Here is a 16774-nt window from a genome sequence, read left to right on the forward strand (position 1 = left end):
ATCACCAGAATATTCTGTTCAAAATAATATTAATTTTGAACACACGGGATACCAACCCCCGTGTTTTTACGACTCACGATATGTCGGTATATTCTGCACATAGCTTTTAAAAGATGTAATATTTATCCATCAGGCTATAGAAATGAAATACATTGCTTTCAACTGTTTCTGTCAGCTTTTCAGTCGAGTAATTAGGCCAGGTTTATAGCTAGTTTTACAAAATTCAATTTAACAATGCCAATAAATGGCAAGAGATATTAAGCAAACTAAACTGATCTTGCACATTTTTTTTAGTAAAGTTCAACATTTTATAAAAAATAAGCTTTTATGTGGAAGAGAAGCAACAATGAATAAGATGTAATGTGTTTGCAACGTCTTGTTTATGGGGAAGAATTACTAAAGAAGTTAGAAACAGACTATACGCAGGGGAATATCTTGAAAATGCCATTCTTGCATCAAGCTGACACGATGGGTAGCAGACGATATTGTATGTGTGGGACAACTTCTTGCAAAATTGGAAACTTGGATTAAGATGCAGAATTTTTTAAGATATACATTTCAATCTTTTATATAATGTATTTATTTTATGATTCTAAAAGATACATAGTAAATAGGATTTTCTGGGTTACCGGTTCAAGAAGGTCATGGAGTGGGTCTTCATGTTGACATTTAGAAATCATGTTTTCATATGCATTTCGAGTCGAAATGTGGGATATTTTTGTATAGTTTATGAATATCACTTTTCTTAATTAAAGTACAACTGTTCTTTCTTGATACAAAATGAATTTTTGACCCAAAATAACACGTGATCCAATGTTTATAGAAGTGGCATATTGTTGCACAGAATTACCTGACGTGCAGAATTGGCCAATATGGTGGTATATGTAATCCGCCTTGTTGGTCCAGGAGTTATGGAGTCCATTTTGAGAGCCATCAAGTACAACAGGTTAGCAGGCATTGTCTGTATTAATTAATTTAATGAAAAATAATTAATACAGACAATGTCTGCTAACCTGTTGTACTATTTAAATTTCTACTTAATATCAGTTTATGATATTGCCCCACAACCTGTTTTGATGTTACCTATTTTGATGCACTGTCATCAACTTTCAACGCAAACCACCACATCCAATCAAAATTAAGTTGTTCAGATTTGAACACTGTTCCTACGTGATCGAGACAAGGGGAGCACACAACTTGAATGGACTGATAAATAAGCACTGTTCCAATGCCAGTTCATGTATGCACAAATACCTTTCACCCAAATAGACCTGTAGTGGCTTCTGTCTGGTACATATTCATACTTTTGATGTTAAACTTTCAAAGTATCCTTTTTTGGTCAATTGCCACCACTGTTTTCAGCCAATGTACAATGCACTACACTATTGGTTAGTTAGAATTACATACTAAGAGAGGCAACACATGAAATTCAAAAGCTGTTGCTAGGACAGAGCACCGATATAGCTGTTTGATTTGCCAAGGTGTAGATAGGGTTATCGGAACCTTGGCTAGCTAAGATGTCACATCTGTTGCTTGAAAACATAGACTGGTCCAAGCAAATATGGTGACCATGTTGCTAAAGAAACTCCTGTTTGATTCGAAACACCAACAAGTTGACAAGTGTTTGGGAAAACCTGGCAATAATCAGGTTGGAAATTATAAATCAGTGAATGAAATTACTAAGTTTTGTGCATTTTTTTATATCCTTGATGTTTTCTGTTTTCAAATTTATTGGGAAGGTGCAAACAAACAGGATGGTATGAGAATACTATAGTTTGCTACACACAATGTGTCAGATGTAACTCACTGCTGATAACTGCATCATAACACTGTTTAGAATGGTGTACAGTCTAATATACTTTTATGAGGATCTGTTGTTAGTGATGTTCAGAGGTGGTTCTTTGTTATTATAATTTAAGGAAATTTACTAGAAACCCATACTTTCACAATATATTTCATAATTAACTCACCATCCCCTGCATTTTTGCTTAATTAAATAAAAGTATTAGGATTTTCTGATATATAGGTAGTTTTATTTTAACAGTGAAGTTTTAATCATCATATAGGGGAGCCTTGATATTGAACTTATTTTGACCAAATTATTTTCCTAAACTTTGTCAAATAATTTTAAGAATTACAATAAATGAAAATAAAATCTTGTGCAACATTATATCTTCTGTTCCTGATTATTTGTGATTCAATAGACACAAGTTATGAAGAATGCAAAACAGTTTTAAAGTACCAAAAACAGTACATCCAAGTATTGATGTTCTGTATGTTCACAGTACCACTCAAGTATTGGAGAAAAAAAGTCATGATAAGTCTAAACAACTTTTTTATTATATGTAAACAATTGTGTCATAATACCATCATTGATTTTGCCCAATGTAATTCTTTTAGATTTTGTGAGAAAATCTGTTCCAGAATGAAAATGATGAGATATAAGAACAGCTTTAGGAATACTAAGTTTAGTTTCTTTATGTAACTTTTCCTATAAACTTACATTGTCTGTGTGCTGTTGGTGTTGCTCTGCTATATATTATTTTCACTGGAGCACACATACAATAGTGTCACAGGAAGAAGTAGACGTCTGTAAGGTGTGTCAAAATGGATGATGTAACACATGATCTTTATGACAAGATGTCATCTAGTTGAAAGCATGTTAAGAAAAGTATGAGGGAATATATCATTGTAATTTGTTATCCATACTTTGATAAAATAAATAATGTTTCTAAAGTAATTAGACTTATCACTATAAAGAGGTATATTTCTGAAAAGGTCAAAGGAAGTGCTTAAGTACTTCAAAAATGAGGAGTCCAGGATATAATTTGTTTAATGAGTAGACAGTATTTATTTACTGGTAGCCTGTGATGGCTCCCATGATTGAGTTTTGTGTAGCCCATTTGGAAGTGAATCATGGCTCAGTGTTCATTACTAATGAAATTCATTATTTCCAATATTTAGAAATGTATGAAATAATGACTTCTAGTATGGAAACAGTTACCAGTCTTTTATCCTTTTTTAAAAGTTGCCACATAATGTTATATAGCAGAAGTAGTGAAGAAATATAAGAAAAGATTTAATATTTTATACAGTTTTAATAGTATTTGATAAGTATTTTAATCATCTGACATGAAAATTTGCAAAAGAGAGGGTTAAAGTGACCAATTTGAATAGTATAAGTTTTAAATTTTCTTCACAAACTCCTCCATATTTTTGTCACCTTCACCTAATGTTTACTGGAGAGAGAAGTCATTTTGTCCAAATATTTAATCCAGCATAGATCCTGCTATTAATTATCTGAATTTTTAAGAATTTAATCGTAAATTTTGGTTAATTAAGTATTATAGGAAAACAAAAAATTTCCTATTTTGACCTTTTTATTCATAGTTTTCCAATACCTTAGATTCCAGGCCACAATTTAAAAATGTCAGAAAATCCCTGTGGCTGAGTTCAGTTATAAAAATAAGTAACAGCATGATCTAAACCTGTATTTTTTTTTGTTTAATGAAAATGGTAATTTGTTTACTTGTATTAACTATGAATTACATGTTATGTATATTTGATTAAATTTATATCTGATTTAATTGTTTGTAAGTTTTAAAATCTTTTATTTTTTAAATTTTATTATGTGTCAAAATAATGTAGTTCTGTTCACTAGGAACTCAATACTTTTCCAGAAAATAGTTTGACCTTGACTGTTCAATTTTGTAAACATAAGGCTGACCTGGTTCCCAACCTTAATTCAGAATTAGTAACAGTAACCTGAACAAGCTATTTTTAATTTATTTTTATTGTGGAAATAATAAGGTTGAGATTGAGTCTGTGTTGAATACGTGACCCTAGGCTTGTAATAGTTTTAGCGAAGTAAACAACTTTTTTTTCTCGGAGTAAAGTGATTGGTTTTTATCAAGGTCATACTGGGGCTACGTAATTTTTTTTATATGTAAACATGATCACGTGATCCTCTATTTTGCAATTAGCCATTTCCAAAATTGTGCATTACTTAGTTTAAATAGTGATGTTTAGAGAGAGAGATCTCATTCTGGGCTTATAATACTTGATGTCAAGGTTTTCTTTTGTTGTCTCAGTTTGGTGTTATTTCAAAATATTTGGATTCAAAAGGATTAATTCTTTTTTCCTGGAAATATAGGTGTGCTCATACAAAACTCTTGAACAAAAGACATTTCTCCCAAAAAGATATTCAGATTTCCAACACCGGAGTGTTAGTTTTTTGCTGTTGTGTTCCTACAAGGAACTGTAGATGACAACACTGTAATGGATACAGTATATGTCATCGCCTTCCATTTTGGATTCTTTGTCAGGACTCAAACTTGAAATCATTAGAACATTTCATTATTAGGACTTCTAAAATTGTATTTGTGGATTATTCTTAGATTATTTTTGGATTTGATTCTTAAAACTGTAAGTTCTTTTATTTTTTATTTTTACAGTATTTTTCCATGTAAATAAATTATTTGTTAAACTTTAAAAGCTTGTTGTTTTCACTCTTTCTTGTGCTACTGTTTATTCGAGCCTAAACACATAATATAAGAATTGGGTTGCTTGTCCGGAATTTTGAATTTTGGCTATAATATTTCAGAAAACTATGTTTTTGGAAATTTGAATTCCAATGTTTTTTAAATCTTTAGTGAAATCGGCAAGCTTTTTTAAAATGTCATCAAAAGTGGAAATCTTTCTTTCAAATCCTACCCAGGAACAATTAGATCTTTTCAAAAAAAGATAAATTGATTAAACTTGCCAGAAAATATGATCTTTCTGAGGTAAAGGTTTCTTTAGTGAAACAAGAAATAAGAAATATTTTGGTTCAGTCCTTGGTAGAAAAGAAGGTTTAGAATAAAAGTGCTTTGGTTTCGATCAGCGAGTCTGTAGTAGACTCTGACATAAAAGTAAAGGAATTAGAATTTAAATACAAAATGGAATTGGAGTTGAGGAAGTTGGAAATTCAGAAAGATAAAGACGAGAAACAATTGCATTTACAAGTGGAAGAAAAAGAGAAAGAATGACAAATGCAGTTACAAAAAGAACAAATGCATTTACAAGCGGAAGAACGAGAGAAAGAAAGACAAATGCAGTTACATGAAAACAAATGCAATTACAAGAAAAGCAAAGGCAATTAGATAAGGAAGAAAGAGAGAAAGAGGGAATATCAATGTAGAATGAAAGAAATGGAACTGGCAAGTGAAAGGCACATTCATACTTCAAATCCAAATTTAAGTTTTGATCTTGCAAAGAATATTAGGTTAGTGCCCCCATCAGAGAAAAAGAAGACAAATATTTTACTTGTTTTGAAAAAGTTGCTGAAAGTTTGAAATGGCCAAGGGATCATTGGACTCAGTTATTACAATGTGTACTCAGTGGTAGGGCTAGTGATATTTACAATTCACTGTCAGTTGAACAAAGTGGTGACTGTGATATGGTTAAGGAATGCATCTTAAGGGGTTATGAGTTAGTCCCTGAAGCTTATTGGCAAAAATTCAGAAACTATAGAAAAGAAGCTGGAGAAACTCCTGTCGAATTTTCTGGAGAAAAAGAGCAGTTGTTTGATAGATGGTGCTTAGCCAAGAAAGTTGAACGAAATTATGAAAGACTCCAACAACTTGTATTACTTGATTTCAGAAGCTGTGTCCATAGTGACATTAAGTCTTTTCTTGACTAGCATTAGATTGAAACCTGGAAAATGCTGCTCGAGCTGCTGATGAGTATTTTTTAACTCATAAAGTTCCTTTTGTAAATAAGACTTCTACTCACCTGTCTTCTGGCAGAAAAGTATTTCAGCCTAATACAAGCTCTTCTAAAACTCAAACTGGCACAACTTCTAAAAATCAAGCTTCTCATAAGCTTGATTCAATATTCTTGTCTCTTCCTATGTGTACTTGTTGCAAGACAAAATGACACAGTGATTTCTGATTGCTGCAAATTGAAAAATAGGCATCAGAATCAAGACACCTATTCCAAAGGCTCTTATTTCTTAGAGGTCAAGGTCATGGTCATGTATTGAAAGCAATACATTTGTTGGGTCTAATAAACCCCAGTCTGATTTTATTATGGAGAATTATGAACCTTTCATATCGAAGGGTTCTATATCACTCTTGGGTGATTCGGCCAATCCTATCCCTATTAAAATTTTAAGGAACACAGGAGCTTCTCAGAGTCTTTTATTGTCAGGTACTTTGCCTTTTTCTGAGAAGTTTTCTTCTAATGAGAGTGTTCTTATTCAGGGAGTAGAGTGTGGCTTTGTTATTGTTCCTGTCCATTGTGTAAATTTGTCATCGGACTTAGTCTCAGGACCTGTGACAGTTGGCACAGTGTCTGTTTTACCCGTTGAGGGCATTCATTTATTACTAGGCAGTGACCTAGCTGGAGACAAGGTTGTGGTTAATCCACTTGTAAATGACAAGCCTTGTTTGGATCAGAAAGCCAATCCAATTGAAAAAGAATTCCCTGATTTATTCCCAGCTTGTGCAGTTACCAGAGCTATGGCAAAGAAAGCTCTTGAGAATGATGTTGATAAGGAAAGTATTCCTTTAGCTGACATATGTATTGGTCAGGCTTTTGATGAGGTCACTTTCCCTCCTTGTTTGGATCAGTCAGAAGGTATTGATCACAGTGATCCTCTTTTAATGACTCATTCTCTTTATTCTAATCAGGGTGATAAACAACAATCACTTGTCATCAAACAGGAAAAAGCTCTTGGGATCTCCTGTTTGTTTCAAAGCGCCATTAGTGAAACTGAAGCTAATGAAGTTCCTGTCTGTTATTTCATTAAAAATGGAATTCTTATAAGAAAAGGGAGACATCCCGAGGTACCTGTTGGTGATGAGTGGTCAGTGAACTATCAAATCATAGGACACACGATACTAATGATATGGAAAAATGGGAACTAGCCTGGAAATGGGTGAACATAAAATAGAGTATATATGGGTTTGGCTGAACAGGATTGGTTATGTAAGTTATGTTTTAGGAGAAAGAATCTTTTGAGAGCTTATTCTAGTTGTAAGTGACAGAAAAATACAGACACTGTTTTATTGATGGAATTTCAGTCCTTTAACAGTCTTGAGTTTGGAATACTCATTTCTAAAATTAGCACCTGACTCTTTCGAGTGGAATTGAAAGCACATGTTTCAAACACATGCAGGTCCAGAAAATGCAGTGGCTCATATCCTTTCCTCAACACAGAAGCTGATATCCAGGTTTCATCTATACTGATAAATGTAGGTTTGATCATGACCACTCAAAAATATTTAAGTTATTGAATTTTTAATATCATGGTGTTTGCATTGGTATACTATGGGAACTGAATTGGTACCGTGAGTCCTCTAGTTCCAAAACCTTACAGACAGGAAATACTTGACTCACTTCTGTTGGCCAAAAATCAAAAGTGATGTTGGTAAATACTGTAGATCTTGTCATATTTGTCAAATGGTAGGAAAACCCAATCAGAAAATACCTAAGGCTCATCTACAACCTATTCCTGCCTTTGACGAACCATTTAGTAGAATTATGGTAGATTGTGTTGGTCACTTACCTAAGACCAAGTCAGGCTACCATTATGTGGGTGTCAGCAAGGTTTCCAGAGGCAATTACTTTGAGGAATATTAAATCTAAAACCACAGTAAAAGCTTTGATAAAGTTTTTTACTCTTTATTACTTGGTTTTATTGGCATAGGGTTTTCACGGCAAAATTGTTAATGATGAAATTGTTTTATTGTTGCTCGGCAGAACGAAATGTAATATCAACCTGGGGTTTTCACCAGAAGACTCCTTATTTTGTCTCTTCGGTCCTAAATTAAAATGGTGTTGATCTGACAGCCAATATTACCACTGCAATGGCCAATATATTTTCGTCTTAGTTTAATAGTACTTTTTAACAAATTACTGGCTATATCCTACAGAGTAAATGGGAGCCATGTGCCTTTCCCTAGGACATACCAAAGCAGACGACCTGGGCTGACCTGGGTGGGTAACAAATTCTTGTTATTGTTCAAGAATATCAGAGATGGTTCCAAAAGTCAGCAGTTAGAAGAAGAAACAGGCTTATCCTGGATTCCTGGAAATTCTTTTTTGGACAGTAGGATGGCAGTTCTTTCCAGGGACTCTTGTTTTTTTTCAGATATACTTTTCATCACTATAAAGTTAGATCAAGAGGATATAAATATTCTTCATAAATTTTAATGATTTTTTGCATAGAATCATCAAACCGACACCAAAGATTATATTCCCCTGGGAAATATTGATGAAAGTGATGCACTTGGTACAGCACTCCACCATGCAGCACTTCATGGCAACAAAAGGACACTTAAAAAAGTCTTGCAGAAAGGTAAGTTGAAAAATGGAAAAGTTTCATTAAGGTCATTTTATTTACAGTTAAATTTACATTGTACGAGATGAATGCTGTCTCAAAATCACCCACTTTGGTAAGAATTTAAAAAGTATTAAAACTTTCCTACAAACTCTGCTTTTCTGCCCAGTTCCAATTCCTAAACGACTCATTAAACATATCCTTATTCACATATCCAAATATATGTAACATTACTGTTGAAGCATTTGCAAATAATGTTTTTCTAATGGATAAATAGCATTTTCTTTAGGCAAAGAAGTCTGTATTAATTTTTGTGCAGTATTTTCAATAGTTATAAAACAGCCATATTTGCCAGATATGTCTGGAAAATGATCACAACTGACAGGTTGTAAACTCATTTATATGGTGCTCATAATTATCCCATGCATTTATTCAGTCATTATGTCATACATGTGTCAGAACCAGTAGATTTACAAATTTTGATCACTAGATTGGCTTCTGAACTAGCATAATTTTTATTGGCATAAATTTTACATGTTTTAAGGGGATTGCAAACCAAACAAGTGCATTTTTTGCCACAACATGTATACTCTTCATACTATAATAAAACGACAAGTTTTGAGCATGAATCAGATTCAGATTCTGATGGAAAATGTTACAGTAATGATTAGTTAAAATGAATGTCTATATTGTCAATTTACTGAAATGAAAGAGTTGTTTATCTTTTAAATCACTGTCAAGATATTCATTGTGTTTATTAGGCTTCACACTCAGCTGGCTCTCAGTGGTTCTCTGGGAAAGATTTCCTCTTGAATATCAACTGCTTTGGTGGCCTTAGTGATTAGAGTATCTGCCTCGGATGTGAGAAGTCATGGGTTTGAATCCCAGTCAAGTCACACCAAAGACTTATAAAAATCGTACTTGCAGCTGCCTTGTTTGGCTCTCAGCATTAGGAGGTTAGTGTTAGGACTGGTCGGCCTGGTGTTAGGATAATGTGACTGGGCGGGACATGATGCTACATGTCTGCAGTACGATGCCCCAGTGCTAGACGTCACTATTAACTGCCACACTGCAGACATCATAGTGATATGACTGAAAAATTGTTAAAGCTATGTTAAAAATCCATATCACACACACACACACACACACCTTCAATAACTTTGTATTTTGTGAAGAATGGAGATTGTCCTCTGTGTCAGCATTAGAGAGTAGCAACGATAGGACAATCATGCTCAGCCTGCACAGACGTTCTAACTTAAGTTTTCCTCTTGCTGGGGTTCTGAGGTTACTGACTGCTCACCAGTACTCCTCCAAGCAATGTCCATCCAGAGGAGGAAGGTCCTGACTTGGACTAAAGATGGATTCCAGGGCTTCCTCCCCAAAGTCTTTTTTCTCTTCATGGCTCAGACACAAAACTCTTGTATTATAATATCAGTCTGTAATCAGATAGAGCCCAACTAAGATGGCTGATTAACTAGAGGGAACTTTTTATGAGGCTCTGAATTTTAGGTATAAAGGGCATTTTTAGGAGTTGTCCAAGGATTCTTTGTAGTCATATTCCCTTTGTAAAATTAAGTGAACAATTTAAAAAATCCCATGAGAACTGGATGTATAATTTTTGTGTTATTGTTATTCAAGGAAATGGAAATTCATGGTTTGACATTGTTTGGACCACTACAGAAATGGTTGACATTGGGAGCTTAATCCTGATGAAGCTCACATGCTGATGATGGAAGAATTTTCCATCTCTGGATCTGAAATTTCATCTGACTCTAATGTTTGTATCTCTACTAATAACAGGATTTCCCCCAGAGATTTGGATTGTACAGTACAAGACCCTTTGGAAGGGGTTTTATTTAGAACCAAGGAATTTTCTTGTACACATATTGCTATTACAATCCTATCTTAGTGTTTTTTCAAGTAGTTTCGAAATATCATTGAAAAGGAGTTTAACACAGACAGTAAAAAGCCCTGATACATTTGTTGTAATAACTCATAGATTGTTTGAAATGCACTTGAAGCTTTAATTCTAAGGAAAAATCTGTTGTGGCAAGGGAGCAGGGAGCTAAACAGTGGAGAGAATAAATTCTTGAGAATGATCCTTGATCTATATTGAGATTCTTCAACAAATGCTACAGTCATATCTAGTCTGGAAACTTCCCTTCATAGTAACCATAATCATCAGGATCAGATGGCCTCAACGACCTATTCAGGAGAGTCCCCTGAGAGCAGTGTGTTCACACTGTATGTAGTACCCCAATAAATCATGCCAACAAGATGATATCCTCTGACACTGGTCATTTGATGAAGATTAGAGGACTTCAAAGTCAGATTGATAGACTGCAGAAACAACAGAAAAAATTTAATGAAGAAAAAGTTACATCAGCAGTTGGGACAGACAAAATTCTACCTAAAGCAGATACACTAAAACCATTAGTGTCTGACACATAGAGTACACAGACACCATCTGTGCCTCAGGACAAGATACATGCCCAAAGTAAAAGGGGGGATATGAATGTTGCACCAGGGAATATAAGAAAAAAAATCAGCCTTCAGTCACTAATCAGAAGCAACAAAAAAATCCACAGTCCAGCAAAAATTAGGAAACTAAAAAATTGAAAATTCAAAGAAAAACAATTTTCTGATGATAGGAAGCTCATTTCTACAAACCATTAATATGAAAGGACTGGAGAGAAATATTTTTAAAAAAACATGCTAGTGCAGCTTTGGAGATAATCTATGAAGAAGCTGTTTAACACCAGAAAATTCTCTATGGTTGTGATCTATACAGGGAAAAACAATGCTGCTAATGTAAGTGATCATGAGTTAGTTGAAGAAGTCTATGATCAGATGTTACATTTGTACTCAAAATCCCCAGTGTCAAATTGTGTTATGTGAACTGATTCTTGGAGAAGACTGTGATGTATGGAGATAAATGACTTTTTCTGTTACTTGGCAAGACGATGCTAGTGTAAGGTTGTGTACAACTACAGGGACTACCTCACAGACAATGGTTATTTTAACAAGAAACTTTATGGCCAAAATTCCTTGGTCCATTTATTATATGACGGTACTGAAATACTTATGAAGAACATTCAGGTAGTGGTCAATAATGTCAGAAGTTAAAGTGACATAACATATAGAAGAAAATATCCAACTATGCATAGCAGAGAAAATGGTTAAAGTGAACATTTTAACAGAGAGGCACAATACCGCAAGGGGTGCAACATCTGTCGTGAAACCAACCATTCGAACTACTGATGTCAGCATGAGAGGAACGTTAGATACTGGGTTTGCCATGGCTTAATAGGTCATAAGGCAAAAATCCATTATACTAATGGACAGTAGAGGTTTGGCAGTGATGACAACCAAAAGAACACAATTGTCTCTACTATTGGTGGTTTACCACCCAAACCACTGACAATAATATACATGTTTATAAATGTGACAACAGCAATCTGGAAATACTTGAAATGTGCACTTATGAGCACAGTATGAAAGATGATAAAAATCAAATAGCAGCAGCATATGTTGATGTACTTTTAAATAATATCTCCCTGAGTGCCCAGTCAGGAACTATCATATTGAACTTAGGGATAAATACGAAAGGTATTAATATAGGACATGTAAACTTACAAGGAATTAGGGATAAAATAGATTAAGTAAGACTTATGCTTACATCACCAGAAAATAATGTACATGTCTTTGTTTTTTCTGAAACATAAAGGACAACTTTTTGTTAGTAAATAATTGCGATATACCTTTCTGCAAAGACAGGAAAACAGCAGGTGGTGGGATCTCAGTTTATGTCAGAAATGGTGTTATAGCAAAACGATGTGAAGCTCTAAAACTAAATGAAATTAGTCTGTTTTGACACAGATTTCTCCACAAAATTCCAAAACCCTTTCTTATTGGCTAAATTTATGTACAGGCCACCTACGGCCCATGTAAATTGGAATGCATATTTTGAATTAGAAACAAAAACAGTTCTGAATGAGGGAAAGAATATTACATTTTTGGTAATATTAACATGGATTTACTAAATGAATATATATATATGAAAACTGGACTGATTTTATGGAACCTTTTGGAATGACCCAATTAAATAAGAAACCCACTAGAATAAAAGCAAATTCAAAAACCCTTATTGATATAGCTATGCTAACATGAAAGACAAATTTTCTTAAATGTGTGTTCCTAAGATTGGTTGAGTGACACCATTCCATTTTTCTTGCCTGAAAATCTAGCCCAAAGAGAAAGGAAAAGCATGTTCATAAATCAATTTCTTACAGATCTTTTAAACATTTTAACAACATCAACTTTCTGACAGACTTGAAACAGATTCCAGGGAGATATTGTGTCAGTATTTGAATACATAGATGACATCTTAGATATGTGAACAGACTTGTTTATGAATGTATTAGATTAACACACCAGTAGAAATGCAAAGAATAAAACATAATCATCAACAAGATTGGATTACTTTAGACATATTGGATGCTATTTAAACAAGAGACTACATGGAAGCTTCAGGTAGTGAAGTGTATACAGTTTAGAGAAATAAAGTAACAAAAATGATTAGGAGTGCTAAAAAGACACATTATCAAAAAGTTATTGATGAAAATAAGAAAAACCCTAAAACAGCTTGGAGACCATATAATGAATTAGGAGCTGGAAAATCCAAGAGCAAGATTGATATTCTATCTCTAATCATTCCAATTTGTTTAATGACTGTGTGAATGTGGCCTCCAGCCTTAAAAAACCTAAAGTTGTATCGGATCATTCACATCTCAGAAGATTTTGTACTGAAACATTATCAAAGGATGATAGATTTGAAATTTAACTTTTGTTTTAAAATATCTGGAAAACATTGATATTACTAAGTTTGTAAACATGTATACATGAGATGGACAGTGATTTACTGTACTTTCTGTATATCTGTACATATTGCTTTGAGGGCCTCAAGTTAGAATAGTTCTGTTTTGTAACTATATGAGTTACCTTCATTAAATAAAGTCTTTTATTTTTATTATTATTATTATTATTATTATTATAGTTATTATTATTATCACTTTTAATTGTGTTCAGATGTAAATTGAAAGGAATCATTTAAATTATTAATTGGAATATGAAAGTGCTCATTGACTTTTGGACTAAAATGCTATTTTGGGATTAATGAGGACTAGTGTGATACTTCAGAATTGTTGAAAAATCAACCTATTCAGAACTATAGGTACATCCGCATATTTAAGACTTGGAATTCATTTAGAATATTCTGTACTTTTAAACTTGTGATAGAACATTTAGGATTATTTAGGATTTAATTCCTTTTAAATTTTTACTTTGTATTCTAGGGAAATAAATTATTGAAATTCACAAAACATGTTGGCTATGCTTCTTTTAAGACCATAGAATCATAATAGTACTTGCAAGAGCTGTCATAAATATGATGGAGAAACAATGTAAGGAAAAAAGGTTTCTTTTGTAGTAATAAGTTCATAAAAGCATGTCTGGTGTAATGAGTGATCATAGATTATACATTATGCATAATGGTAAATGATATAAGTAAATTCTCAGTTGAAATGCATTGTAATAAAATTATATGATATAGAAGTGACAGATTTATTTTCATGTTGAGGTTAATAAAAAAAGCATTGAAGTTACTTTGTCATGTATTAAAAGTTATATCTTTACAAAACAAGGCCTGATTTTTCATTCTTTATTAATTAATGCTAGGCATCTTTGTTGACTATCCAAATGATGAAAGCCAATCCCCATTGTTTTGTGCCTGTCATGGAAATCAAGAAGGAGCAGTGGAGTTTCTGGTGTCATCTGGAGCCAATCCAAATGAGTAAGCAGATGTTTTAATAGGGCCTTTTTAGAACTGAATATGGTTCCCATTCATACTTTCAAGTTATTTGCAATTAATGCAAAATTTCCAATTCTGCTACTGTTTATTCTTGGAATCATTCATTCCACAAAGTATATTTTTGGAAGGATTTACCCCAGATGTAAAGGACATAGTCCCTATTTAAGTATTAATAAAAAAAAAAACACCTGGCATGTAATGACATTGTTGTGCCCTGTAACTTATTTATTGAGCTTTGTTTTCAGTTATATTTCTCTGTATTGATTGTAGATGCAACAATTAATTCAGTACAGTCAGAATTTTAAACGTAGTCCAAACGCCCGTAATGGTCACCTCCCAAGCGTAGCAGCTTCATAATCACAGCAGTATCTTTTATCCCTATCAGTGTCTATATAAACTTTATGTTCTTAAACAACTCCCCTCCTTGAAACAGTCAGAAGTTGTTCTTTTTTTGTGAGCCTGTATCAGAGGTTATTCATTAAAAAAAGTGGCAGAACTTCAGGGTCAGGAAAATGTTTTTTAAGCTCTTGTCCCTAAAAGAAGTGAGTCACAACAGATGCTCATCTCCATCATCACTTTATTTAACACAGTACACTTTCCAACTTCTCAGCTTGTAATCTTACAAATCAAATTCACTGGGACCTGATGCATGGTTCATACTAAAATGGGCCCAAACCATGAAAATATTTTATTTGGTGTGATGACAGGTATTATCCCTTCTAATAAAATAGCTCTTCAGATAAATCTATAATAAGAGACAAGGTTTATAAATCAGCAAATTGCAGTTTCATCCTAGACTACTACTACTACTTTTGGACCACTCTGGTGGCCTAGTGGTTAGAGCGTCCGCCTCAGATGCAGGAGGTCGAGTCATACCAAAGACATACAAAAATGGTACTAACAGCTGCTTTGCTTGGTGCTCAGCATTAAGAGGTTAATGTTAGGACTGGTTGGCCTGGTGTCAGGATAATGTGACTGGGTGGTCTGTGGCATGATGCCCCAGTACTAGACTTCACTTTAAACTGCCACACTGCAGACATCATAGCGATATGACAGAAAAATTGTTAAAGCTACATTAAAAATCCAAATCACACACACACACACACACACACACACTACTACTACTACTACTACATTTTGTCTGAAAATGTACTTATTCTTAAAGCCTTGTGCATATTTTATTGTAGCATTTGATCTGTTACCAAGATTTTTTTATTGCATTTGTTGTATAAAAGCACTGCATCTTGTAAACATTGTTCATTTTCTCTCTCTCTCTCCTTTATAGAGGATTTTGTTTGATTTTAAACGAAAACATATATCAGGGTCTAGATGTTTTGAAAAACTACATTTTTATTTTATTGATATGATGTGTTTTCCACGTACATTGGGGAGACGACACACATGTGGTGAATGGCATACACTACGGGGACAGAGGTTTACACACCTGTAGTTCACTACACTTAAGAGGACTTTGCAGAATTACCTCCTCCTTGTCCAAGGGAAAATTTCAGAATTCCGTTTACTTCGTAAATTTTATTTATTTAATTGATCTATGTTTCCAACTTTACTTGGTGTATTATAAATAAAAACAGAAGCAACACATTATATAAGTATATACATTATTCCTATATTTGTTTTACTTTAGTATAAGTCATTCTGATGACTATAAATGACCCAGTAAGAGCTAAATATCACTGGTTGTTTTACAGTTGTATGAGACAGTTTAAAATTTTATGGATTTTATGGATCCAAATAAGACAATAAAAACATGCAATTACCAAACAATAAATTATTTTGGGAGTAGCATATTTTAAAAATTTGTCAATTTAAGACTATATATTACTTGAGAAAGGGGAAATAAAAAATGTTAAAAAATAAGACAGCCAGAATTGTAACCAATACAAAATTTTTAGTATATATTACTTGAGAAAGGGGAAATCAAAAATGTTAAAAAATAAGACAGCCAGAATTGTAACCAATACAAAATTTTTAGTAACTATTGAAGTTTTATGTTGAAAAAAATAAGGCTGGATGGATAATCATGGATCAAGACTACAAAAACACTAACTTAGATTTCTATGCAAAATGGCAACTGGCTCAAGGCTTCCTTAATTATAATATCTCTGATTGCACCAGTTGTTAGTGACATAGCTAATGACGTAAATAGCTTCCAATCAATACAAGCTGGAGTAAGAGTCTTTACTACAACTTTTTCTTCCTTCAGTCATCAGACAGAGAAACACATTATCTCATAAGACTCGTTAAAGCGATTCCATTAATAAAAAGGTCATTTAACAATCATGACAATCATGTTCCCAGACATTGTTATTGGGTAGAATGAAATATCAGTTTTTTCCTCCTTGACTTAATACAAATTTTGTCTCAAGTAATGAACAAACATTTAAAAAGTATTTAATTGGATCCCCTTTATATTGATGTTTAATTGAAGAAAGTACACAACATATTTTTCTCTTGCGAATATTACCTAGAACAAGGCCATGTAATGTTCCAAACCCTACTCCATATGGTAAATTAACTTGAAATATCTTTAATATGGTGATACAATGCTCCCATATGAAATA

The 16774-nt window shown here is 33.4% G+C and overlaps 1 protein-coding gene across 6 annotated transcripts in view; it reads left to right on the forward strand.

Moving 5' to 3' along the window:
• LOC149803274 (uncharacterized) overlaps positions 1-16774 on the forward strand; it is a 386506-nt gene that overhangs the window by 705 nt on the left and 369027 nt on the right. For all 6 annotated transcript variants that reach the window (XM_089952942.1, XM_089952943.1, XM_089952944.1 and 3 more), the window contains exons 2-3: positions 8212-8341; positions 14060-14174. In XM_089952942.1, the coding sequence (XP_089809068.1) occupies positions 8212-8341; positions 14060-14174 (245 nt within the window). The remainder of the gene's footprint in view (positions 1-8211; positions 8342-14059; positions 14175-16774) is intronic.

This window comes from Sinohyriopsis cumingii, chromosome 3, assembly GCF_028554795.1.
Source record: "Sinohyriopsis cumingii isolate HCF-2022 chromosome 3, ASM2855479v2, whole genome shotgun sequence".
Taxonomy (NCBI): domain Eukaryota; kingdom Metazoa; phylum Mollusca; class Bivalvia; order Unionida; family Unionidae; genus Sinohyriopsis; species Sinohyriopsis cumingii.